Raw genomic sequence first — 21,207 nt, forward strand, 5'->3', positions numbered from 1 at the left:
GGGGGCCTGGACTCCTGGGTCTGAGGGGGGAGGGGCTGGGTCCTGGACCCCTGGGTCTGAGGGCCCACACTACAAAGCCAGATTCCCTAGTCATGCCCTCTCTCGCCCCACATCTCCCTGGCAGGAATCCAAGCGCTTCGTGCAGTGGCAGTCATCTATCTGAGCCCTTCCTCCATGCCAGACTGGAGCCTGTTCCCCATCTCCGGTGAGCATCTAGAGTGACACCCCAGCTCCCAAAGCCAGCCTCTGCCCTCCCTCCTTCCCTCCCTGTGGGCTCCGGGGTGGCCCTTCTGCCTGCATCTGGTCCGATCTTTGTCTCTCTCTGCAGTTCCTTCCCCAGCTGCCGGAGAAGACCCCACTAACCCAGCCTCACTGGGCTCCTACCACTAACAATGCCCTGGCTACGGACACCTTAAACAGGACTGCCTTCCCGCCTGCCCTGCCCCCTCTATGTGTCCTTAGCCCTGGAAGTAAGCCGAGGGGGTAGGCCAGGGCCCTGAGCTGGCCGGGGAGCGGGCAGACAGCCAGACCCACAGCCTCTCAGCCCTGAAGGGATGTGAGTGCCCCCGCCCTACCACACCCCAGTGGGCTTAGGGCCCCTGATCTCCACTTGCGGCACCAACTTGGGAAAGGGTTGATTTGAAATAAAAGGGACGACTTTATTTTACAAGCAGCTGGGTCCTTTTTTCTCCCCTCCGCCAATCTGGCCTTGTGGTTGGGGAGTGGAGATTCTCTTCACCTCTGCTCTCGCCCTGCCTCCTGGCCGCCAGGTGTTTCTCTCCTGTCCAGGCTCTGCAGCAGTTCCAAAGGGATTGTTCTTTAAAAAAAAAAAATCCCCCCCACCCCTGATCTAAAAGCAGCACACATGTCCCAACGCAGGAGGAGACGCATATCCCTGGAACAGAAGAGACAGCCTAGAAATAGATCTCCGTGTGTGTGTACATATGACAGAAGACAGATTTCAAGTCAGGGTGAAAAGGACTGGTTTCGAAGGAATGCTGACATGATTAGCTCTCCAGCTGGAAGAAAACAGTCTACATACAATATGGGTGGAAAACCTAAATGTAGACAAGGGCCAGGAGTATTTCAAGGGAAAAGAGGAGACTTTTGTATATTGTATATCTCGGTTGGAGGGGGAGGATTTTCAGCAAGGTATCCTAAAGACGGAAAGGGAGAGATAACTTATTTGACAACTTGTGGAGTGAAAAAAATACCGTAAAGTCAAGAGGCAAATTGACAGTCTGGGGAAAACAGTTTGTTTTTCTAACAACACACATGGCAAAGAAATAGATAATTCTTAACATATACGTATAATCTGCAAAGCTTCTACAGACCATGAAAAAGATGACCCAACTTGAAAATAAGCAACTAAGATGAACATTCAGTGAAGTGAAAATCCCAATGCCAGTGAACAGACTAAAGGGCATTCAAACTCTAATAATTAGGAAGTGCACCGTGAAACAAGCAGAAACTTTGTTTTCACCACCCAGTGAAAAAGAATTATTATGAAATTAAAATGATAAGATTATCATAAAAGGAAAGGAGGGCTCACGTCCCATGCTGGGAAGGATGTGTCGGAACGGCTCATGCACCACTCCTGAGGCTCTGAGCTGCAGTCCAATGAAAAAAATAGTCTGCTCACATGTGATAGACCCTTTGACCCGACAGTCCTACTTTTGGGAATCAACTTATGGAAATAAAGTAGAGACACGTAAGGATATATTTTAGGCGCCATTTGCTGCAACGATACTTCGATCAGCTAAACTCTGGAAACTAAAGTCCATAGAAAGAGGACGAGCCCAGTAAACCGCTGTACATCAGGGGTCTCGGAACGTGACAGCTCTCGGCTGGGTTTGGAATCTTGGGAGAAAGCCTGAGAGGAGAGATTTGAGGTGGGAGTGACAGACAATGGCTGCAGAGTGGGCAAACGCAGAGCAGGATCCCTGTGGTTAAGAGCCCAGGCCTGCTCTCGACCACCAGGTGGATGTGGGTCGTCACTCGACTAGCTGGACCTCAGCTGTGTCATCCATCAGAAGGGTGTCAAAGACAGCTCCCCAGTCCCTCCTCAGCAATTCCAAAATCCAAAGGGCTCTGTTAGACCAAAAGTCTTCCCTGAACTCACTGGGCAGCAAAGCCCAGCCTGGCACGAGGTTACTTACAGACCATTTCCCTGCCTGGTGTGAATGTCCATCTATTTCTCTACAGAAACACTGACGGGGTTACTTCCAAGTGCTGGGCAGGGTACTGAGGGTACCGTGTCCTCTGTGGAATACACACCATGTTCTCTCTTGAAAGTCTGAAAAATCCTGAATCCCCAAACACGTAAACAGCCCCAAGGGTTTCAGGTCAGGGCTTGTTGGCCCAGAGTGCCGGATGTCAGGTGTCCAGCGGGGGCCTGCCATAGGGGATAGCTCCAAGCTTGCTAATCATTTCCGTCTTGTACACCGAAAGGAATGTTCAAGGAAGCCTTCGATGTGTGGGCCTGAAGCTGGGAGAGAGAAATGGATCACAGTTTCCAGAGAGGGACACGGGGGGCCACCCTCATGGACTCACTAATTCTCATGACTGGGTGAGCTGTCTGGCCCTGGGGTTGGCCCATCTGCACTTCTAGCCGCTTTGCTCTCAAATACTGCCCTCTAGTGACTCTGAGTCTGTGTCTGGAAGCTGGTGTAGGATGCTCAAAAGTACCCTGAGATTCAGGCTGCCTGATTTCCTGCCAAGGGGCCTGGGAGTGATCTTTAATCAGGAAGCCCTAACCAAGAAATAAAAAACCATTTTGGCCTAACCTTTACAAAAGGGAAATCGATTTTCATTTTTAAATGACACATATGAGGACTTCCACTTCTGAACAAGATGGAGTAACCAGGAACTGGATTTGCTGTCCTTCCTGAAACGACCAAAATGCCAGACAGAATGTGTGAAACGACGGTGCTCAAGACTTGACATCCGGCAAAGAGGGAGGAGGGAGAGTGATCCCTGAGAATTGGAAAACACCTAGGTGACCCCTGAAATTGCCACAGCCTATGAGTTTCTGACCACAGGGCAGGGCACCTCCCTAAGGCCCCACCTGAAAGTGCTCTAAAAAATGAAGTCTACTTTTTAAAAACGCTCAAGCCAAAAGAAGGCAGAAAAAGAGGAAAAGGGGAACAAAGAAAGATGGGACAAACGGAAACCAAATAGCAAGACGATAGATTTAAACGTAACCTTACCAGTGATCACATTACAATAGTTATAAACACCTCTTTTAAAAGGCAGAGATTGTATGCTTGGGTAAAAAACAAAGATCAAACTATACGTTATGTAAAATAAACACACCTTAAATATAAAAGCTAAAAGTAAAGGGATGCTAAACGCAATGGGGTACCCTGGATTGGGCTCTGGCACATGAAGGAGAAAGGCATATAAAGGAGAAAGTGGTGAAATTCAAATAAGGTCTGCAGTTAACAGTAGTGTGCCAGTGTTGGTGTCTTAGTTTTAACAAACATACTACAGCATTGGGGGAAACTGGGTGTAAGGTAGGAAGGACTTTGAATTATCTTTGCAACATTTTTGTAAACCTAAAATTAAAACAAAAAGTTTAATTAAAAAACAAGTAAAAGGATGGAAAAAAAGATCAACTGTGCTAACAGTAACAAAATGACACGCAGTTATCAACAGAAAAGTTTTTAATAACAGAAAATGGGAAGGAAATCGCTGCATCTTAAATACCACCTGCTATAACTACAGTGACCGGCGCGTGAACTGGACTGGATAATTTTCTTTAATCAGCCCTGGGTGGAAACAGCTGGCATACTCAAAAGATTAGTTGCAAGGAGTTCAAAGAAGGGCCTTTTTAACTTGGGATGGTCCCAATTCCTCAGCCGGACATCGATGGCCTTTCAGGATCTGCTACCTGCCCACCTCCACAGATCTATCTCTTGACGCCAGGGCCCCGCACACTTCTGTTCTGCCACAGCCACCTGACCCCCGCCGTCTCCCACGGTACGCTCGTTTCCCGCCTCTGTGTGTTAGCACACGCCATTCCCTCTGCCAGGTACGCCATTCCAGTTTTAGTTACTAGGGAAGCTCCCCTTTCCGGCTGGAGGCTGTTCTCACGTTCTCTTGCCTTCTTTGGGTCCATCATTCTCTTCCCTCGTCTTCCACATCACTACACGATGGGTAGTCTTAGAACTCTCATCACACCAATTTGTGTCTAGGAATAGTAATGGCTACCACCAACTAAACCAAAACAAGGATGCGTGGAAGGGCGCGGAACCTGCGAACTATGCCGCGCATGTCCCCTCGCGGCCACCGTCCCCACCCCGGCTTCCGGCTTACATTAAGAACGCCCACCGCGTGGTTGCGTAGACGGAAGGGGGGGGCTCAAATCACGCTCGTGGCGTCTATTGGCTGCCTGGGGACGAGGGAGGCGGGGCGAGGCCTTCGCGTGACGTCAAGACGCCACGATCCGGGCGTCGAAGCCCAAGGAAGACAAGAGCCAGCGGGGTGGGGAGCAGTCCTGCGGCCCTGTTGCTATCATTTGGAGGCGCCGCTGACAAGTCCCAGGGGCATACGGACGAGGTGGGTGTACCGAGCGGCGGCGGGCGGGCGGGCGGGCGGAGGCGGCGTTTCCTTTTGGCCTTACGCCCCGCGGGCCCTGAGGCCTCGGCGGCGGTTGGATCAACAGACGCCGCGCGCGAGCGACGACAGGGTGTGGAGGAGCCCGGGCCACTGGGCCTGCGCACGAGTGGTGGGGAGTGCGGCTGCGCACCCTGGCGCCTGCGCCGTCGGCCTCTGCACCCGCGCGCTCGGAATTCTTGGGCCCAGAGCACCCCTTTTCTTCAACCCCAATTGACCCGGCAGTTCCTTCGGGAGGACCACGTTGACCCTGGCGACGGGCGGCCCTTGCGCTGTCTTGCCCCCACCCGGGGACGTGGTGCGCACGCGCGGCTTGGCCGGGGCGGTGGCTCCGGGGCCAGTGGCGAGGATCCAGGCGAGCTCTTCCTCCACCCTAGCCCTCTTGTGCCTTCCCCGGGCCTGCGGGACGGCCAGGTGCCCCCTTGCCTCCGGTTCTCGCCCCAGCCCAGAAACCTCCTCCCTCCAGGCTCCCCCAGACCTTACCCCCACTTTTCTTCCTGTCCCGGGGCTCCACCCACTATCCCCACTCGTGATTCCCCCCACCTCCCTGCCCCCAACCCTTCCGCTCAATTCCGTTCGGTTTCTTCTTTATGGCTTGTCTTCTCTAGGCTTTTTTCCAGTTGCAGACTCCTTACATCTCCACTTCTTGTAGGATTTTCGGGTTCTCCAGCGGGACTCGCCTTTGAGCACCCCCATACTTCTCAGTTCCTCCCTCAAGTCTAGGCCCCCCAGTTCTTGCCCCCAGGACATTCCTTCATGTTCTTGCTGTCCTGTTCTCTCCATCCCACTCCAAGTCCTTAAAGATGTTTTGGACCTCTTTGGGCGTCCCCAAAGCTTTCTCACCAGACCCCCAACCAAGGGGCTCGCCTCTTCTCTTTTCCCAGGTCTACTCCTGCTTCTAAGGAACCTCCCATGTACGTTTTTCTCTATCCTTAGGGGGCCTTCCTGAAATTAGTCTTTTAAGAGCTTTTTAAGAACTCATTTCTTCACTCCCGGGGTTCCTCTCTGGCACCCTCAACTTCTTCCTGCTCCAGGAGTAACTTCCAGAAATCGGCTTTTTCTCCCAGACTTCTCCATTCTCCAGTGTTCTCTTTTCTCAAGGCTTCCTCAAATGCTTCCCTCTTTACAGACTTTCTCTCAGGGGTCTTTCCAGGTCTTCCAGCCTGGAGGTTCACTTAGCCCTTGTTTATTAGAGCTTCTTCTCAGAAGCCATCTTCCTCCTTGCTCCTTGCCTGAGGTTCCCCACCCTGCCCTCTGACCCTGTCCCTGTTTCGGGGTTTCCCTCGAACCCTTTCCTTTCTTCATATGGGTTTCTGATCCTTCTCTTTCTCTTTGGGAAACTCATTTGGACTTCCCTGTTTTCCAGTCCTTTGTTTTCCACCTAGAGCACTGCAGAGGGGCCAGGGTCTTTCCCTCAGGCTGTAGCCCTTTAATTCCACACCCAGAATTCTCTTCAGATTGTTCACCCCTTGGCTCCTTCTTTCTCAGACTCCCTTTTCTGTCTGGCTTCTCGTGAGCCCATTTGCTTCTCTTCCCTATTTGTTGACATGTTTCTTGCTCCCTCTGGAGTCTCCCTAATTCGTTCTTTTTCTTGCAGACAGTGAAAAAGCAGTCTGGCTCCCGAGGTCCACCCCGTACACCCCAGGGTCCAGATGGCGGCCAACGTGGGTGATCAGCGTAGCACGGATTGGTTAGTGAGGCTAGAAGGACGGGTCGGAGGGGAGGGCAAGAGGAAGCAAGACCCAGTGTTGTCTTCCGGATGGGCCGTCACACAGCATGGGGGGACATGACACCACAGCCCCTGGGGTAGGGATGGGGCCGAGGCAGTCCTTTGAGCGTTCCCCTTTCACAGTGCAGTGCTTGTTTCACAGAAGTGTGATGATTCACTCCGTGGACTGTGATTAAGAGGCAGCCTCCAACACTTAATACTCATTTATTTTTTTAATTCCTCGTTTTTTCCAAAACAGTGTGATGACTTTCTGACTGAGGTGCTATCAGACAGAATTTGTGGTTTCGTAAAGCATTTAGATCTGTCAGGCATCAGGTCTTGTTTTAAGTCTTGTGGTTACTGGTAATTCTTTGGTTTGAGTTTTAACGTCTGTATGTAGCAGGCATCTGCAAAAGTACCTTAGGTAGGTAATCGCATCTGTCGCTCACTGAAGACTGTGACGCAGAAACCGGCTGTCAGTGTGTCACAGATTAGGAAATTGAGGCTCTGGGATTCAAGCCCTGGGGTTTGCCTGCTTCCGTCCTGCCCACCGTCTGCAGTGGGAGAATGGGCTGACTTGATGTTCCCTTTCTGCAGGTCCTCTCAGTACAGCATGGTGGCCGGGGCAGGCAGAGAGAGTGGCATGGAGACCCCCATGCACGAGAACCCCGAGTGGGAGAAGGCCCGCCAGGCCCTGGCCAGCATCAGCAAAGCGGGAGCTGCCGGCAGCTCTGCCAAGGCCAGCAGCAGCGGGCCCGTGGCCAGTGCACAGGTGAGCAGCGTCCCCTGCGCGGGCGTGGGGCACACGCACACACTTGGTGTCCTCTCGCATCACCAGGGCAGGGTGCTCTGAGGACATCCTGGGAGCCCTTGAGTAGTGAGTAGGGCACCATGTGGTCGTTGTCCCTGGGAATCGAGCCTGAGGAGGGGGCGGTGCTCGTGTCCGGTGGTAGAGGTGGTGGCTCTCTGTGGAGAGAGGTGTTCCCAGTTCTGTCCCTTGGCAGTTAACCACCAGTAAACAGACCTGCCCTGGTGGGGCCCTGATGGCACGTGGTTCTCTCCCCCCACAGTATGTGTCACAGGCAGAAGCCTCGGCTCTGCAGCAGCAGCAGTACTACCAGTGGTACCAGCAGTACAACTATGCCTATCCGTACAGCTACTATTACCCTGTGGTGAGTGCCCACCCAGCCCGGCAGGGGCAGGCGGTGGAGGGGCGGAGGTGGGATCAGTCGGGCAGGGTCCGGGGCAGTGGGTGGATTGACCACAGCAGTGACAGCTGCTGGAAAACCCTCCCTGAGCTCATGGTCCACAAGGTAAATGCCCAGGTCCTTCGGTGGCCACCTACGCTGCCCTCCCTGTGCCCACGTTGCCACAGAGACTCCTCCCCTTCAGCACACACTGAGTCCACTCCCGCCTCAGCCCTTTCCTCGCGTGCCGACACTCGCTGTGCCCTCGCCTAGCAGAGGGCTGCCCGAGAGCGCCTTCGGAGTGCGCTTCCTGGGACAGGCTGTACTCAGAGTGGCATTCCCACTGCTCACCCTGCCACTCGGCTTCTCTGCTTGGCTTTTTTTTTTGTTTACTGCTGGCTGTGTTGGGTGTCTACTGTGGCATGTGTTTTGAGTGCAAAGTTCATTCTGTCTTTACTTTTCATTGTATTATAGTGTTTAGATGGGTTGGTACTCAGTAAATAGTTGTTGAAGAGTGGAATGTGGGACACATGGAGGTGGTCATTTTATTTGGTAATTTTTCAGCATGAGGGAGTTGGGCGCTTCTATGTGGTGGAGAGAGGGAGGGTGAGAGATCAGTAAAGGATTGCAAACTGAGCAGCTGGGAGAGAGGGGCGGGTCTAGGCCTCTAGGGAAGGAATCGGCCCACCGCTAATCCTTCCCTCCTGTGCCCTCGCCAGAGCATGTACCAGAGCTATGGCTCCCCCTCCCAGTACGGGATGGCCAGCTCCTACGGCTCAGCTGCACCGCAGCAGCCGTCCGCAGCGCAGCACCAAGGGACTCTGAACCAGGTAACGCCCTACCCTGCCCCGGCTCAGTCCACGCACGGGGTGTGGCGGGCCAGCAGCGGGGACACCTGCGTTATTTAAGCTGCTCCTGCCCAGCAGTTCCTGATCTGAGAACGAGGAAGGCTAAGCTTAGTTTTTGAAACCAGGGTGGGTGTAGGGCTTGAGTACGGCCAGGGGGCTGAGGTGTTGGGGTGACGGTGGGAGCACTTTGTGGCGTGGCAGCCTTCTCCTGTGCTTTCCCCTCAGCACATGCCCACATGCATACAGTCTCTCTCTCTCACGCACGCACACACGCTCTAGCCTTGCACTTCACGTGCAGCTGGGAGGCGTGGTGGAGCTCGTGCCGGGGAGGTGGGCAGACCTGGGTGTGAATCCCAGCGCCCCGGTGGCCAAACTACAAGTCACGCGCTCTCTGCGCCTCAGGCGGTGCCGTCAGGCGGTGGCGGGGGGAGGGAAGGATCGCGGCTTTATCACCGGCTCCCGCAAGCGTGTGCCACACGTGTCTTGACGGGCACGTGACGTGCTCGGACAGTGACCGCCGGGGCGGGGGTGCCGTCGGGGGCGGACGCCGGTGTTTTAAATGCCAGCCGCCACCGCCGCTCAGCAGTGGGTGCCGTGGGAGAGTAGGCGGTGCCTGAGCTGCTGGGCCGTGGGAGGTCGCCGAAGCCCCCGCCTCGAGAGGCGCTCTGCGGGTGCAGGTGGCGAGGCGGGGGAGCGTCCGGCCGCGGAGTTGAGAGCTGAGGTGGCCGAGGACCCCGCGCAAGGGCCAGCCCGGGGTGCCCGCTCCTGCCTCAGCGGCCGCTCTGCCCACAGCCCCCGGTCCCGGGTATGGACGAAGGCCTGTCCTACCAGGCGCCCCCTCAGCAGCTGCCAGCGGCCCAGCCCCCTCAGCCCTCCAACCCCCCGCGTGGGGCTCACCCTTTGAGCAGCGGTCCGCAGCCAGGGACGGCCCCTGCCACGCAGCACAGCCAGGCAGGATCTGCCTCGGGCCAGGCCTACGGGCAGCATGGCTACAGCGAGCCCGCCAAGCCCAAGAAGGGCCAGCAGCTGTGGAACCGCATGAAGCGTGAGTGGCCTTGGGCCGTGGAGGGGAGGGGGCCTCACAGGACTCCTGGCGCGAGGCACGTGGGGTGCTTGGACCTTGCTTCGCTCTTGGGACCTCCCGGGGCGGTGCGTGGGGCCACTCGGAATGGGCGCCCTTCTCTGGAGCTCAGGGCTCCTGCCCCGGGGGTGGGGGCGGGGCCGCCCACGTGGGCGGGGGAGGCCTCACCTCAGCTTTCGCTGCCCTCACAGCGGCCCCTGGGACTGGTGGGCTCAAGTTCAACATTCAGAAACGGCCTTTCGCTGTCACAAGCCAGAGCTTTGGCTCCACCACGGAGGGCCAGCACGGCAGCTTCGGTCCCCAGCCCAACCCCGAGAAGGCCCAGAACCACAGGTGACGGCCGCCCCCTTGCCCGGCCCCAGCCCTTGGGCACCGTGCTCAGCATCTGTGTGCGGCCCACTGGCACGGCCTGCTCCTTAGAAAGCAGAGAGCCCCCCTGCCCCACGGGCTCGCCCTGGGTGCCTGCCCGGGAGGGGCGGTGATGACGGTCCCACCTGGGTCGTGGGGTACCACTCCCCAACCGAGTGTCTGCACCTGTCCTCCCTCCGCCAGGGGGAACCTGTCCGGTAAGCCCGACGACTGGCCGCAGGACATGAAGGAGTACGTGGAGCGCTGCTTCACTGCCTGCGAGTCGGAGGAGGACAAGGACCGGACGGAGAAGCTGCTCAAGGAGGTGCTGCAGGCAAGGCTCCAGGACGGCTCGGCCTACACCATCGACTGGAGCCGGGAGCCCCTGCCGGGGTGCGTGGGGCCGGGGGCACTCGGGAGGCGTCTGGTGCTGCAGTTGGAGACCTGCCATCCTAGGTGTCCAGGGCCCTGAAGGAGCGAGAGAATGGGGTCCTGGGGGCGGGAGGCTGCCGGGGTGGGAGTCCCGGGGGTGAGAGCGTGGAGGCGGGAGATGTGCTACTCAGCGGCTGCCAGCAGCCTCTAGACACACAAAACCTTGGGATTGTCTCCCACCTGAGCGTCGTGTTAGTCGAGTTGCCTGGGTAAGTGCCCTTCCTTCTGAGCTCGTGTGTCCAGGGGCGGGTGGCAGGCGTTGGGGATGTCGGGGCGCCGGGTGGTGATGCCCTCCCCTGCTATATCCCCAGGCTGACTCGGGAGCCTGTGGCTGAGAGCCCCAAGAAGAAGCGGTGGGAGGCCCCTAGCAGCCTCCACCCTCCCCGGGGGGCAGGCTCAGCGACCAGGGGCGGGGGTGCCCAGTCCCAGCGAGGGACGCCCGGGGCTGGGGGTGCTGGCCGAGCCCGGGGCAGCAGCTTCGCCAAGTTCGGCAACCGCAATGTCTTCATGAAGGACCACAGCTCCTCCTCCAGCACCGACTCGCGCTCCCGCTCCTCCTCCCGCTCCCCGACCCGCCATTTCCGCCGCAGGTGTGAGGCCGCTGGGTGGCGGGGCCGGGGGCGGGGGGAGGAGACGTTTCAGGCCTCACCTTTGTGCTCCTCTGCACAGTGACTCGCACTCGGATTCCGACAGCTCCTACTCAGGGAATGAGTGTCACCCTGTGGGTCGCAGGAACCCACCCCCCAAGGGCCGGGGAGGCCGGGGGGCCCACATGGACCGGGGCCGAGGCAGGGCGCAGCGTGGGAAGAGGTGAGGCTTTGGGGGGCCGGGGAGGAGGGGCCGCTGGGAGGGGGAGGGCTGTGTCTGGGCAGCGGTGGAGAGGCAGGGGGTGGTGCCACGCCCGCCCCTTCAGGGCCCCTCCTCCCTCCCTCCCCACCTCCCCAGGCACGACCTAGCCCCCAAGCGCAGCCGCAAGAAGATGGCGGCCCTGGAGTGTGAGGACCCCGAGCGCGAGCTGAAGAAGCAGAAGCGGGCGGCGCGCTTCCAGCACGGACATTCCCGCCGCCTGCGCCTGGAGCCCCTGGTGCTGCAGATGAGCAGCCTGGAGAGCGGCGGGGCCGACCCCGACTGGCACGAGCTGCAGATCGTGGGCACCTGCCCTGACGTCACCAAGCACTACTTGCGTCTCACCTGCGCCCCCGACCCATCCACCGTGCGCCCCGTGGCGGTAAGCGCCCCCTGGCAGCGAGGGCAGGTCCTCCCTGTGAGGCCAGCGCTGGCACCAGGCCTCCGGGGCCAACGCTGTGAGGATGGCAGAGGCAACATGGGAGGAGGTGGCGGGGCGGGCAGGGGTCTGGCTCGGGGAAGACCCGGACCTGCCTGTGCACAGGGGGCCTGAGGCACCGAGAGGTGAACTGGACCCAGAGCTTGTGCTTTCGGAGCCAAGTCCAGAGCCTGTGGCCTTGTCGGAAGGCTGGGCTGGCCTCTGAGCCTTCGCCTCGTGCTTAGGAGACCAGGAGAAGGAAGCCGATGTCCCCGGCCAGTGCCTGTGAGACACTGGGACATCCACGTCCCGAGGCCCGAGCTGGGAGCGGGGCTGACGTGTGCTCCCGGGGCGCGTGCGTGGCCTGTGCTGACGCGGGAGACCGTGTGCACGCTTTTACTCTTGGGTTCTATTCCCTTTAATGTCGGGATCAAGCCCCTGGGTGGGTTGAATGTTGCGGCCTCCGCTCAGGACCCCGAGTTTGTGGAACCGTGGCAGGTTTTAGCACATCCTGAACCACGATTCACCTCCTTCCCAGGTTTTGAAGAAGTCGCTGTGCATGGTCAAGGCCCACTGGAAGGAGAAGCAGGACTACGCCTTCGCCTGCGAGCAGATGAAGTCCATCCGGCAGGACCTGACGGTGAGGCGGGGGCCGGGGAGGGGGCCACACTGCTGGTCCCGCCCTGCTCCGGTGTGACATCTGCTCTCCCGCTGCCCAGGTGCAAGGTGTGCGCACCGAGTTCACGGTGGAGGTGTACGAGACCCACGCCCGCATCGCCTTGGAGAAGGTGAGGGGCTGACAGGATTCCCTCGGCTCCCCCCACCCCCGTCCCGGCCTCACTCTGCTCCTCCCTCCATGCCCTCCAGGGTGACCACGAAGAGTTCAACCAGTGCCAGACGCAGCTCAAGTCACTGTATGCTGAGAACCTGCCAGGCAACGTGGGCGAGTTCACTGCCTACCGGATCCTCTACTACATCTTCACCAAGAACTCAGGAGGTGAGGCGCAGCCCCGCAGAGCAGGGCGGCCGCGGGCCCCCAGGTCCTGGCCCTGCTCACCTCCTCGTCTCCGGCCGCAGACATCACCACGGAGCTGGCGTACCTGACGAGGGAGCTGAAGGCGGACCCTTGTGTGGCCCACGCCTTGGCGCTCAGGGCAGCCTGGGCCCTGGGCAACTACCACCGCTTCTTTCGGCTCTACTCGCACGCGCCCTGTATGTCTGGCTACCTCGTGGACAAGTTTGCAGACCGGGAGCGCAAGGCCGCCCTCAAGGCAATGATCAAAACGTATGTGAAGCTGAGCTCTGCCCCTGGTCCTCTGCTCTGCGGCCTCAGCGCCGCCCTCCTCCCGCCGTCCGCACCTCTGACTCCCCTGGTCTCCCTCCCTCGGGTCCTGGTCTTCTCTCCCCTTCTCTCCACACTCGGCCCTCCCCTCTGGTCCCTCCACCTTCCAGCGCACGCACTGTGGGCCCTCCTCTGTGGTCCTGTTTCTCAGTGCTCCGGGCTCCCCTGCCCCTTTGCCTCTATTTACCTTCTGCTCGCATCACCCTGGACCCCACTTGGTCTTCTCCTTGCTCCGGGCTCCCCTTCCTTCAAGGCCTCTGCCCACCTTCTTCAGCGCTCCTGTGGCTGAGCTCCTGCTCTGTGGGGACGCCCAGCGAAGGCGGCCCTGCCCTTGGTAGCCGCGGTCTCAGGGACAAGGCCCCGCTCCCACTCGAGCTGTTTTGAGAGCCCAGGCATGCTCAGGGACCAGGTGTGAGGCAGGGCAAGCTAGGCCGGGACCCCAAAGAGCGCGGCCTGTGCTCACGTGCTCAGTCAGGCGGGAGACGCCCCCCGGCGACGGCAGGACACCTCTTGCGTTGTCACAACCGGGGTCCTCCTGGCCTCTGCTGGTGGAGGCCAGGGGTGCTGCTCAGTGCCCTGCAGTGCACAGGGCACCCCCAGCTGGGTCACCTGGCCGCAGTCAGTCTCGCTGAGGCTGGGAAGCCCTGGTCAGAGGACGTGGGGCCTTGAGTGCCACGTCAGTGTGTTGGGAGCCGTGGGGGTGGTTTGCAGCTGGGGAGGGACACTTACCCTGCAGGTTAGGAGACTCCTAGGATCCAGTTTGGGTCAAGCCGATATGAGGGCAAGGTGCGGGCCGGGGCAGGGGCCGTGGGGCAGACACACAGGAGGCAGGGCCGCGGGACCCGCTCTCTAAGCCAGGAGGGGTGAGGAGGCCGTGTACCTGAAGGACCCTGGGCTCCCCGGTGTGTTCTCCGCGGCCGCACAGGCTCTTCCTCCTGCAGTTTTCGGGCTTCTGCGCCGCCCCCAGGCTGTAGCCGGGCAGGCCACTGTCTCCTCCTCAGCACTTCCTGTTTCTGCCTCAGCCTGTGTGTGTGCTTGGCCAGTGGGAGGGCTCTGGCCTGTCGTTGGCCTCACGGTCTTGTGTCCCCCTGCTCTGGAGGGTGGTGCGGCTTCTCTCTGGCTCGCTGGGCCGGGGCCAGCCCCGTGTTGGGGGGCAGCAGGCTGTCCTGTGCCCCGCCCCCCATGGACTTCCAGGGCTGTGAGGAAGTGGGGGCTTCAGGCAGGACTGGTTTGAGCGTTTTCTGCCACTTACTTACATCCTAGGTGACAGTGGCCAAGTGGCTCTGCCGCTGCGCTGTCCTCGGTGTGTCTGTAAAGGGTAGGGTGACAGCTGCTGGGAGGGAGCTCAGCGGGCTCACGGGGCGGTACTTAGAAGAGCACAGGCCAAGCCTCCTCTTAGCACTCCCACCCAGCTCAGGGCAAGCGGGAGGGGCGGGGCTCCCTGCACCTGGCCCCTGCCCCGGCCCCGTGGGCCCTCTCCTGAGGGGCTGCTCAGGCCCCGGCCAGCAGAGGAGCCAGCTGGGCCCTTCCCTCCTGTCCCCTCTCCTCCCGTCCCCCGCACAGGTAAGTGAGGGGGAGGGGGGGCACAGCAAGGGGTTGGGGCCCCCCCCACCCCGGGCCCCCCCGAGCCCCTGAGGGGGGAGGCCGGGGCTGGGGAGGGGCCAGCAGGTGACATGCTGAGGAAACCTTCGGGTGCCCGAAGGGGGGCACCCACTCCTTGCTCGTGGGGCCCTCCCATGCCCGCCGCCCGCCTCATCGCGTTCTCCTCTTGTCTCCGTAGCTTCCGCCCTGCGCTGCCAGTCTCCTACCTGCAGGCCGAGCTGGCCTTCGAGGGTGAGGCCGCCTGCCGGGCCTTCCTGGAGCCCCTGGGCCTGGCCTACATGGGCCCGGACAACTCCAGCGTCGACTGCCGCCTCAGCCTGGCGCAGCTGCCGGCCTTCTGAGCACCAGCGCCGCCGGGGGTGGGGGGCAGGGCTGCAGCCCCCCAGCGCCGCCTCGGCGGGTTTTGTTTTTGAGCCGTGGACTTGGGTTGTAAATTAATTTGCGGGGAGTGGGCTCCAGGAAGAGCCACCAGCCCGGCCCCCATTGCCCACCGGGGAGTCTGTACAGAGATTTTTCTACATTTTTATTTTTGCCTCTGAGGGATGGGATTGGGGGAGGGGGGACAGCGGAGGGTTGGGGGCATAGTGTGTGGGGTCGTCTGTGTCCACCTTGCACCTCCACTAATGCTGTCTCAGTGTTTTTTCTCTCTCTCTCTCGAGCTTGTACTCCGGTAGCGACCCGGCACCCTGGCCCATCCCATGCCAGGGGGGCCAGTGGAAGAAGACAGGCCGCTCCGCCCGTGCCCGCCTGCGGCAGGGGCACCAGCACACCAGCCCGCTGCCCGCCGCCTCATCTGCCTCACCACAGACTCTTGTTGCCCAGCCCTCCGGGGCCTCAGTGTTTGGGGCGAGGGGAGCCGCGTAGACTGTGCCCTGCCCGCAGCCCCCGACCCCAGAAACGCCAACGCCTCGCCACCGCCAGATCCACACTGCCAGCCTGCACTGAGGACTCCGGAGGCCATCGCGGGACCTCGACGGCCGGGCTGCCTCGTCTGCAGTTGTATTAAGTTGTCTCCGTGTCCCTTCCCCTCTCCACCCCAATGTTTCTTCTGGTTTTTCCCCCTTTTCCCTCCCGCCGCCTCCTGCTCCCGCTCTCCCTTGGTTCAGCACAGGTAAAACGGTTACCCTCCCTCCCCGCCTCATGGATCACCAGCTCACGTCATGTTTCCTTCTCTTTTCTTTTTGTGTGTGTTTAAGTTATTTTTTCTTCCTCCCCTTTTCTTTTCCGTCCTCCCTCCCTCTTCTGCCATGTAACTGGAGGATGTGCAATGAGTTTGCAAACAGCTGGACTGTCAGGCTGCTTTTTTTCCAGATGTTCCTCCTTTGCCTCCCCTCCCCCTCCTCTCCCCCTCCCCTTTCCTTCCTTCATTCTTTCCTTGGAGCACTGAGCACCATTTGGAAGCTTGAGAGAAACCAAAATTAAAGAGAGAGAGAGAGAACACGCGTGCACGCTTTGTCTTTCTGCCCCAGGCTAGATTGCCTCTGGGTGTCTGGGTCCTGGCCTTTATTTCTTTTGGCATTGAGATACCAGGGGGATCTCCGCCACGGCCTGGTAGGTGCCCCCTGACCTCCCCACGCGGCACAGCCAGAGTTTCCCCAGAGGCTGGCTCCCCAGCTCCTGCCTTGGGCTGAACCCAGGCTTGGGGAGGCCGACTTGGGAACCCTGGGGCACCTTGGCCAGGGTGAGGTGGGGGTGTAGCCCCCTGCAGGGCTGCAGCACTCTCAGCCCCTCGGCCTCCAGCCTCTGGCTGAGCACTTGGGCCATGTTCTCCAAAGGAGGGTCGGGGGGAGCACAGAGCACACGAGAGCCCAGGAACACCAGGCGCCTGAACCTGAGCCTCTGAGGGATCTGAAGCCCGGGGTCCGAGAGCACGCCTCTGAGTGCGTCGACCGCAGCCGCCACCTCCCCGGGGCCCGCCAGCCTCAGCAGGGCCACTGTCAGGTGCAGGGCCTGAGCAGGCACTGTGAACGCCGCGCAAGCTGGTGCATTTCGTACCAGTTCTTCTTGGACCTTAGCCACCCCGGCCTGCAGCTCAGCCTCTGTCACCATGAGGGCCACGAAGTGCGTGGGGCGGGGCCGGCGAGGGCCCACGGCCCCGGCTGCTCCACCGTCCACGGGCCAGACCCCGGGACCCCACTCCACTTCCGTCTCAGAGAGGCCTTCCGAGGGCCTTCCCGGGGCTACCACAGCCGGCAGCTTCCCACCCGGGAGCTCCAGGTCCCTGGCAGCGGCGGCGGCTGGCTTCAGCGCCCTTCTTGGCTGCATCCACGGGGAACCTTGGCCTCCAGGGCCGCCCAACTCCCGCTCCTGGATCCTCGATAACGTCCCTGCCAACGCCAGGCGCCCAGCTTCGGGGCCTCCGCCATCCGGGGCCAAGGCGGCCCGGAGTCCCGTCCAAGCTGGCTGTACGCGCCCTCCCGCACCGGTGCCAAGACGGGTCGCAGCTACACCGTCCTGTGCGCCTCCGGCCCCGGCCGTGTCCCCACCGCTGAGCGCACCTCCGGCCCCGTACGCGTCCTCGCCGTCACTCTCGTCCCCGGTCCCGGTCCCATGCACGTCCCCGCCCCTGTCTCCGCCGTCGTGCGCGCCCCCGGTCCCGTGCGCGTCCACGCCGTTGCTCTCACCTCCGGCTCCGTGCACGTGCTCGCCGTCGCTCGCATGCCCGGTCTGGTGCGCGTCCTCGCCGTCGCCCTCCTCTCCGACACCGTGCGCATCCCCACCGTCGAGCGCGTCCAGGATGGTGGACCCGCGGCCCGCAGCCAAGCCCGAGCCGAAGACGAGGTCCGTACGCGAGGCGCGGTCCCACACCAGACGGCCGCGGAAGCGGAAGTAGCGCACCCGGTGCTGCGGCACGGCCAGAACGCCCGGCCCGAGCGCCGCCAGAGGCTCGTCCCAGCAGAAGGAAAGGAAGGGCTTCTCGCGCACACCCAGGAAGCGGTCGACGTAGCCCACGGAAAAGTCGGCCGGGTCGAGGCGCGGGTCCCAGCGGATGCGCTGGATGACAGCCGCAGCCGTGCGCAGCGGCGGCTTCTTGGCTTTGGCCTCTGCTTCGGGCTCGCCTCTAGGCTGCGGCGGCGCCGGCGCCCCGGGGTGGGGCTGGCGGCAGCGGGCACCGAAGCGGCAGCGGCCCTCCAGGAAGAAGCGGCAGGCCGGCGGCGGCGCGGGTTCCGCGCTGGGGGCCCCCACGGGCGGCTCCGGCCCTTCGGCCGCCGCCATGGGAGTGGGGTGCGGCTGGCGCGCTCGCCCCGCTCAGGCCGCTCCGCACCTGGGTCAGTCCTGCCGGCACGGGCGCCAGGCACCGCTGTGACGTCACGGGCGAGGCTCAGGCCCCGCCCCGACCTGGAAAGCACCTCGCGCGTGACACGGCCCTCCGCGGTGCCCTGGAGGCGCCTGACCCTTGCAGCCAAGCGGTTTTTATCTGTGGCCCCGGCCCCAACCCAATAATTTACATATGCGGCCCCGCCCCCACAACCCAAATACCTTACAGGTGCGGCCCCGCCTCTTCTGGCCCCTTAGTGAGCTTGGCTCCGCTACCTAATGATTTACAAGTGCGGCCCCGCCACTCTTGCTCCTTAGAGAAGCTGGCCCCGTCCCTAGTCCAGTGCTTTAACGATGCGGCCCCGCGCTCTCTTGGCCCCTGACGAGCTGGGCTCGCACACCCCGCACGCCTAATGATTTGCATGTGCTATCACGCCCCTCCGGGCATTCGTTGGGCCTCGCCCTCCGCGGGACAACCGGACGCCTGTAGGCTCAGAACGAACTTCGTAGCCCGGATTTGGGACGCAACTGTCGCCCTCAGGATGACACAACTTTGGGGCGTCCCTTTTCTACGGGGACCACGCCTCTTCCCGGCCACTTTTCCTGTGCGGCCGCTCCCGGGGTAAAGGACAGCTCGCCTGGGCTGGGTCCACTGGAGACGCGGAGCTCACGGGGTCACAGCCGTCGGCCGGCCCGAGGGAGCGAGTCAGGCAGGGCCCGGGACCGCGTCCGGCAGGCGGCGGCGGCGGCGACGCGCAGCCAACACTGCTGAAAAAACCAGGCTGTGGGAGCGGCCACTTCGGAACCCCGCCCCTGGGAGGGGCACCGCCCAGCCACGCCCCTGGCTCTCTTAAAGGGGCCGCATCCCATTACACCAGGTTAATCCTGAGACCTCCACCCACCTGGCTGGGACCGGAACCCCACGTGACACACCTAGCTCTTAAAGGCGCCAGGACCTCATCACCCCTCCCCGTCCCCCCTTCCCACATGCAAAGTAAACAGACAAAACCCGGGGCACAGACCTTGTCGGTTTATGTATAAAGAAGTGGGGAGCTGGACGGTAAGGGCGCAGGGAATGGGGGTGCCTACAGGCCGATGACGTCGTCCAGCTCGAGGTGCGCGTTGGGGAGGCAACGGGCCCTAGGGTGCTGCGCCCCGGGGCCGGGGTCCACGTCGGGCTTGGCGGCAGCGGCGCCCGGGCGTTCCGCGTCCATGACGCCCAGCACTGCGTCCAGCATGGAGGGGCCCAAATCCAGGTGGAAGGACAGCAGCGGGTCGGCGGGCGCTGGCGCGCGGAGGGCGGGCGGCGGGGGCTGCGGCACGGCGGGCGGCGGCGCGGAGCGCGGGGCTCCCGCGGGCGGCGGCCGGGGCTCAGGGGGTGGCCCGCCGCCGTGGCGGCTCAGGAACGAAGTGTCTCCGAAGGCGTCGCCGCCGCGCCCCACGTGCAGAGTGTGCCGGAAGTCGCCGAGCGGCGCGGAGATGGACAGAGCGCCGCGCTCCGGCCGTTTCTTGGGCTGCGCGGGGCCCAGCTGCTTCAGGACCGGCATCTGCGGGATAGGGACGGGTTAGCACGGCCTACCCCGGGAGGACGCTACCGAGGCCTTCCGTGTTCCCAGCCCTGGGCGTAGCACGCCGTTCAGAGGATGCTCTCCATAAGTACAGGATGATGGTGGTGGGATCACTCCCATTTTACAAGTGGGGAAACTGAGGCTCCCAGAGGTCCGAGGTTACAGCTGCTTGATTCAAATCTCAGACTCAAATTTAGGTCTGCCCATATGTTAATTCCACTAAGAACTAACGTTTGAGCTTTTATAGGTCAGAGAACAAGCAACATGCTTCACCAAGCCTTTTGGACTGCTTCCCAAACTTGACAGAAACTCCAGCTTAAACACAGGGCCATCCACCATGAAGACAGGGCGGACTCTGTCCTTTGGGTGCAACAGACACAGTGCCCAGGGCCCGCCACATTTCTAGAGGCCCGCACACATGTTTAAACGTTTTGTTATTATTTTTTTGAACCTCTTGTCCTTTATTGAGGCCACTGGTCCCCAGCTCCCGCAGGGCAGGGACACGGGCCCAGGTCTTCCTCTCCAGCCCCGCCACCTTTGGGGCCTGCAGAGCCCACAAAACCCCGGGGAGCATAGATGAGACCCTCTCCCTCAACACATGGTGTACAGAAGCCCCTTCCCAGACGGGGCTGCCGTGTTTTATTTTAAAACGTCTGGATTATGTTTGCCTTTATACCAACGCAGTCGTAAAATATAACTATTATATATATATATATAATTATCTCCATGAAAGCTTTGCCTAGAACATACAAAAGTCATCATGTAGGCTGGCCTGTGGATTGTAATTTGGGAGATTTAGGGTGGGCCTGGGAAATCTATATATTTGCACAGCATTTTATAATTTGAATAATCTGGTTTTGAAAAAAACATATAAGTCTTACTTCTTGGAAAACAAGAGTAACAATAATAATCATGCAAATTTTCCTGTGTTAAAACATGGCAAGAATGGCATAAATTCCAAACGGGCAGCTCATGAACTGTTAACTAGGTACCCTATAGCTACATGACTGCATCAGACTCGATGGTAAATAGATATGCCTGCCAACCTTTGCCCATATCCTGGAACTTGGCCGTTTCTATGGAACTTCTGGGAGGGACTTTGATGACCTTGTACTTTTGTTTTAACAGTCACTGTTATAATAATAACAATTTTAAAAAAAACCTTTCCATTTGAATTGAAGCCCCACCCTTTGCCAACTGGATGAATTGGGATAAATTATGTGATTGCTCTCTGTCTGTTTTCTATCTGGAAAATGGATAAAATGACACTACCTTCCTTGCAGGACGCATAGAAATACTCAGTCAAAGAAAACTATATTTTTAACAGTGCCAGCCAACTGATAGTGTTGGGGAGGGGCATGTGTTCCCAAACAAAACTGTGGAACAAAATTTAGATCAAATCCTACGAAGCAGGCAAAGCAGCCAGCCTTGTCCTTTCAGGGACCAGCACCATGGGAAAGATCAGTGATAACGTGGAGAAAAATTAAAGCCAAAAGGATTTGAAATAATTGTAGATGGATATGTTCTGAGAGCTGCCTTCTCCCCTACCCAAACACACACACACACACACACACACACACGCACACACACTTTACAGTTACTTCTGGAAAAACCAGTCTTGATTTACCACCTCTGTCGTGTTTCTCAAACTTCCCTGACTTCAACCTAGATGAATAAATATATTTTATTGCAATCTGGCACACAGTCACCATTCCTTCCCCACCCACAACCACCCCCCACCCCCACATAAGGGAAACAGACATTTTGTGAATTGAGACCTACTCTTATCTCATGCTAGGCACTCAGTTTCAATTCTATTTTATTATTTATTTAATAACCAAATAAATGCCTGCATGATGCATTTACCCTGCACCATGCAGGATCTTAGTTCCCCGGCCAGGGATCGAACCCACACTCCCCCCCCCCCCCCCCCCCCCCCCCCCCCCCCCCCC

At 59.9% G+C, this 21,207-nt stretch overlaps 4 protein-coding genes and 1 long non-coding RNA gene across 29 annotated transcripts in view; 2 read left to right on the forward strand and 3 right to left on the reverse strand.

Moving 5' to 3' along the window:
- TTYH1 (tweety family member 1) overlaps nucleotides 1-670 on the forward strand; it is a 58,933-nt gene extending 58,263 nt beyond the window's left edge. For all 16 annotated transcript variants that reach the window (XM_027099973.1, XM_027099971.1, XM_027099972.1 and 13 more), the window contains 2 exons: nucleotides 125-205; nucleotides 329-670. In XM_027099973.1, the coding sequence (XP_026955774.1) occupies nucleotides 125-205; nucleotides 329-362 (115 nt within the window). In that variant the 3' untranslated portion in view covers nucleotides 363-670. The remainder of the gene's footprint in view (nucleotides 1-124; nucleotides 206-328) is intronic.
- Nucleotides 671-4,432: 3,762 nt separating this feature from the next.
- On the forward strand, nucleotides 4,433-14,900 carry LENG8 (leukocyte receptor cluster member 8). Of its 7 annotated transcripts, none has more exons than XM_027099963.1 (16): nucleotides 4,433-4,560; nucleotides 6,215-6,307; nucleotides 6,923-7,097; nucleotides 7,396-7,497; nucleotides 8,232-8,342; nucleotides 9,135-9,405; nucleotides 9,633-9,774; nucleotides 9,994-10,182; nucleotides 10,533-10,811; nucleotides 10,891-11,031; nucleotides 11,167-11,449; nucleotides 12,024-12,125; nucleotides 12,205-12,273; nucleotides 12,353-12,482; nucleotides 12,563-12,770; nucleotides 14,608-14,900. In XM_027099963.1, exons 2-16 carry the CDS (start codon nucleotides 6,270-6,272, stop codon nucleotides 14,768-14,770), a joined length of 2,403 nt encoding a protein of 800 aa, XP_026955764.1. In that variant the 5' UTR covers nucleotides 4,433-4,560; nucleotides 6,215-6,269; the 3' UTR covers nucleotides 14,771-14,900. The 7 variants fall into 7 exon arrangements, with proteins under 7 accessions (XP_026955764.1, XP_026955766.1, XP_026955760.1 ...); XM_027099965.1 differs by having other exon boundaries at nucleotides 9,153-9,405; XM_027099959.1 differs by lacking the exon at nucleotides 14,608-14,900 and having other exon boundaries at nucleotides 12,563-14,003.
- On the reverse strand, nucleotides 6,563-10,535 carry LOC113616579 (uncharacterized). The gene is made up of 3 exons (XR_003431348.1): nucleotides 10,402-10,535; nucleotides 9,258-10,257; nucleotides 6,563-7,291 (listed from the first exon to the last, which is right to left on the reverse strand). It is a non-coding gene; the product is annotated as an uncharacterized LOC113616579 (long non-coding RNA).
- Nucleotides 14,901-15,880: 980 nt separating the features above from the next.
- LENG9 (leukocyte receptor cluster member 9) lies at nucleotides 15,881-18,626 on the reverse strand. Its single transcript, XM_027099983.1, has one exon. It carries the CDS (start codon nucleotides 17,643-17,645, stop codon nucleotides 15,933-15,935), a length of 1,713 nt encoding a protein of 570 aa, XP_026955784.1. The 5' UTR covers nucleotides 17,646-18,626; the 3' UTR covers nucleotides 15,881-15,932.
- A 76-nt stretch (nucleotides 18,627-18,702) lies between these two features.
- Nucleotides 18,703-21,207, reverse strand: part of CDC42EP5 (CDC42 effector protein 5) — an 8,198-nt gene continuing 5,693 nt past the window's right edge. For all 4 annotated transcript variants that reach the window (XM_027099996.1, XM_027099995.1, XM_027099994.1 and 1 more), the window contains one exon: nucleotides 18,703-19,234. In XM_027099996.1, the coding sequence (XP_026955797.1) occupies nucleotides 18,773-19,234 (462 nt within the window). In that variant the 3' untranslated portion in view covers nucleotides 18,703-18,772. The remainder of the gene's footprint in view (nucleotides 19,235-21,207) is intronic.

Source organism: Aethalodelphis obliquidens, unplaced genomic scaffold, assembly GCF_003676395.1.
Source record: "Aethalodelphis obliquidens isolate GAN/ISIS:26980383/991018 unplaced genomic scaffold, ASM367639v1 scaffold166, whole genome shotgun sequence".
NCBI classification, from domain to species: Eukaryota; Metazoa; Chordata; class Mammalia; order Artiodactyla; family Delphinidae; genus Aethalodelphis; species Aethalodelphis obliquidens.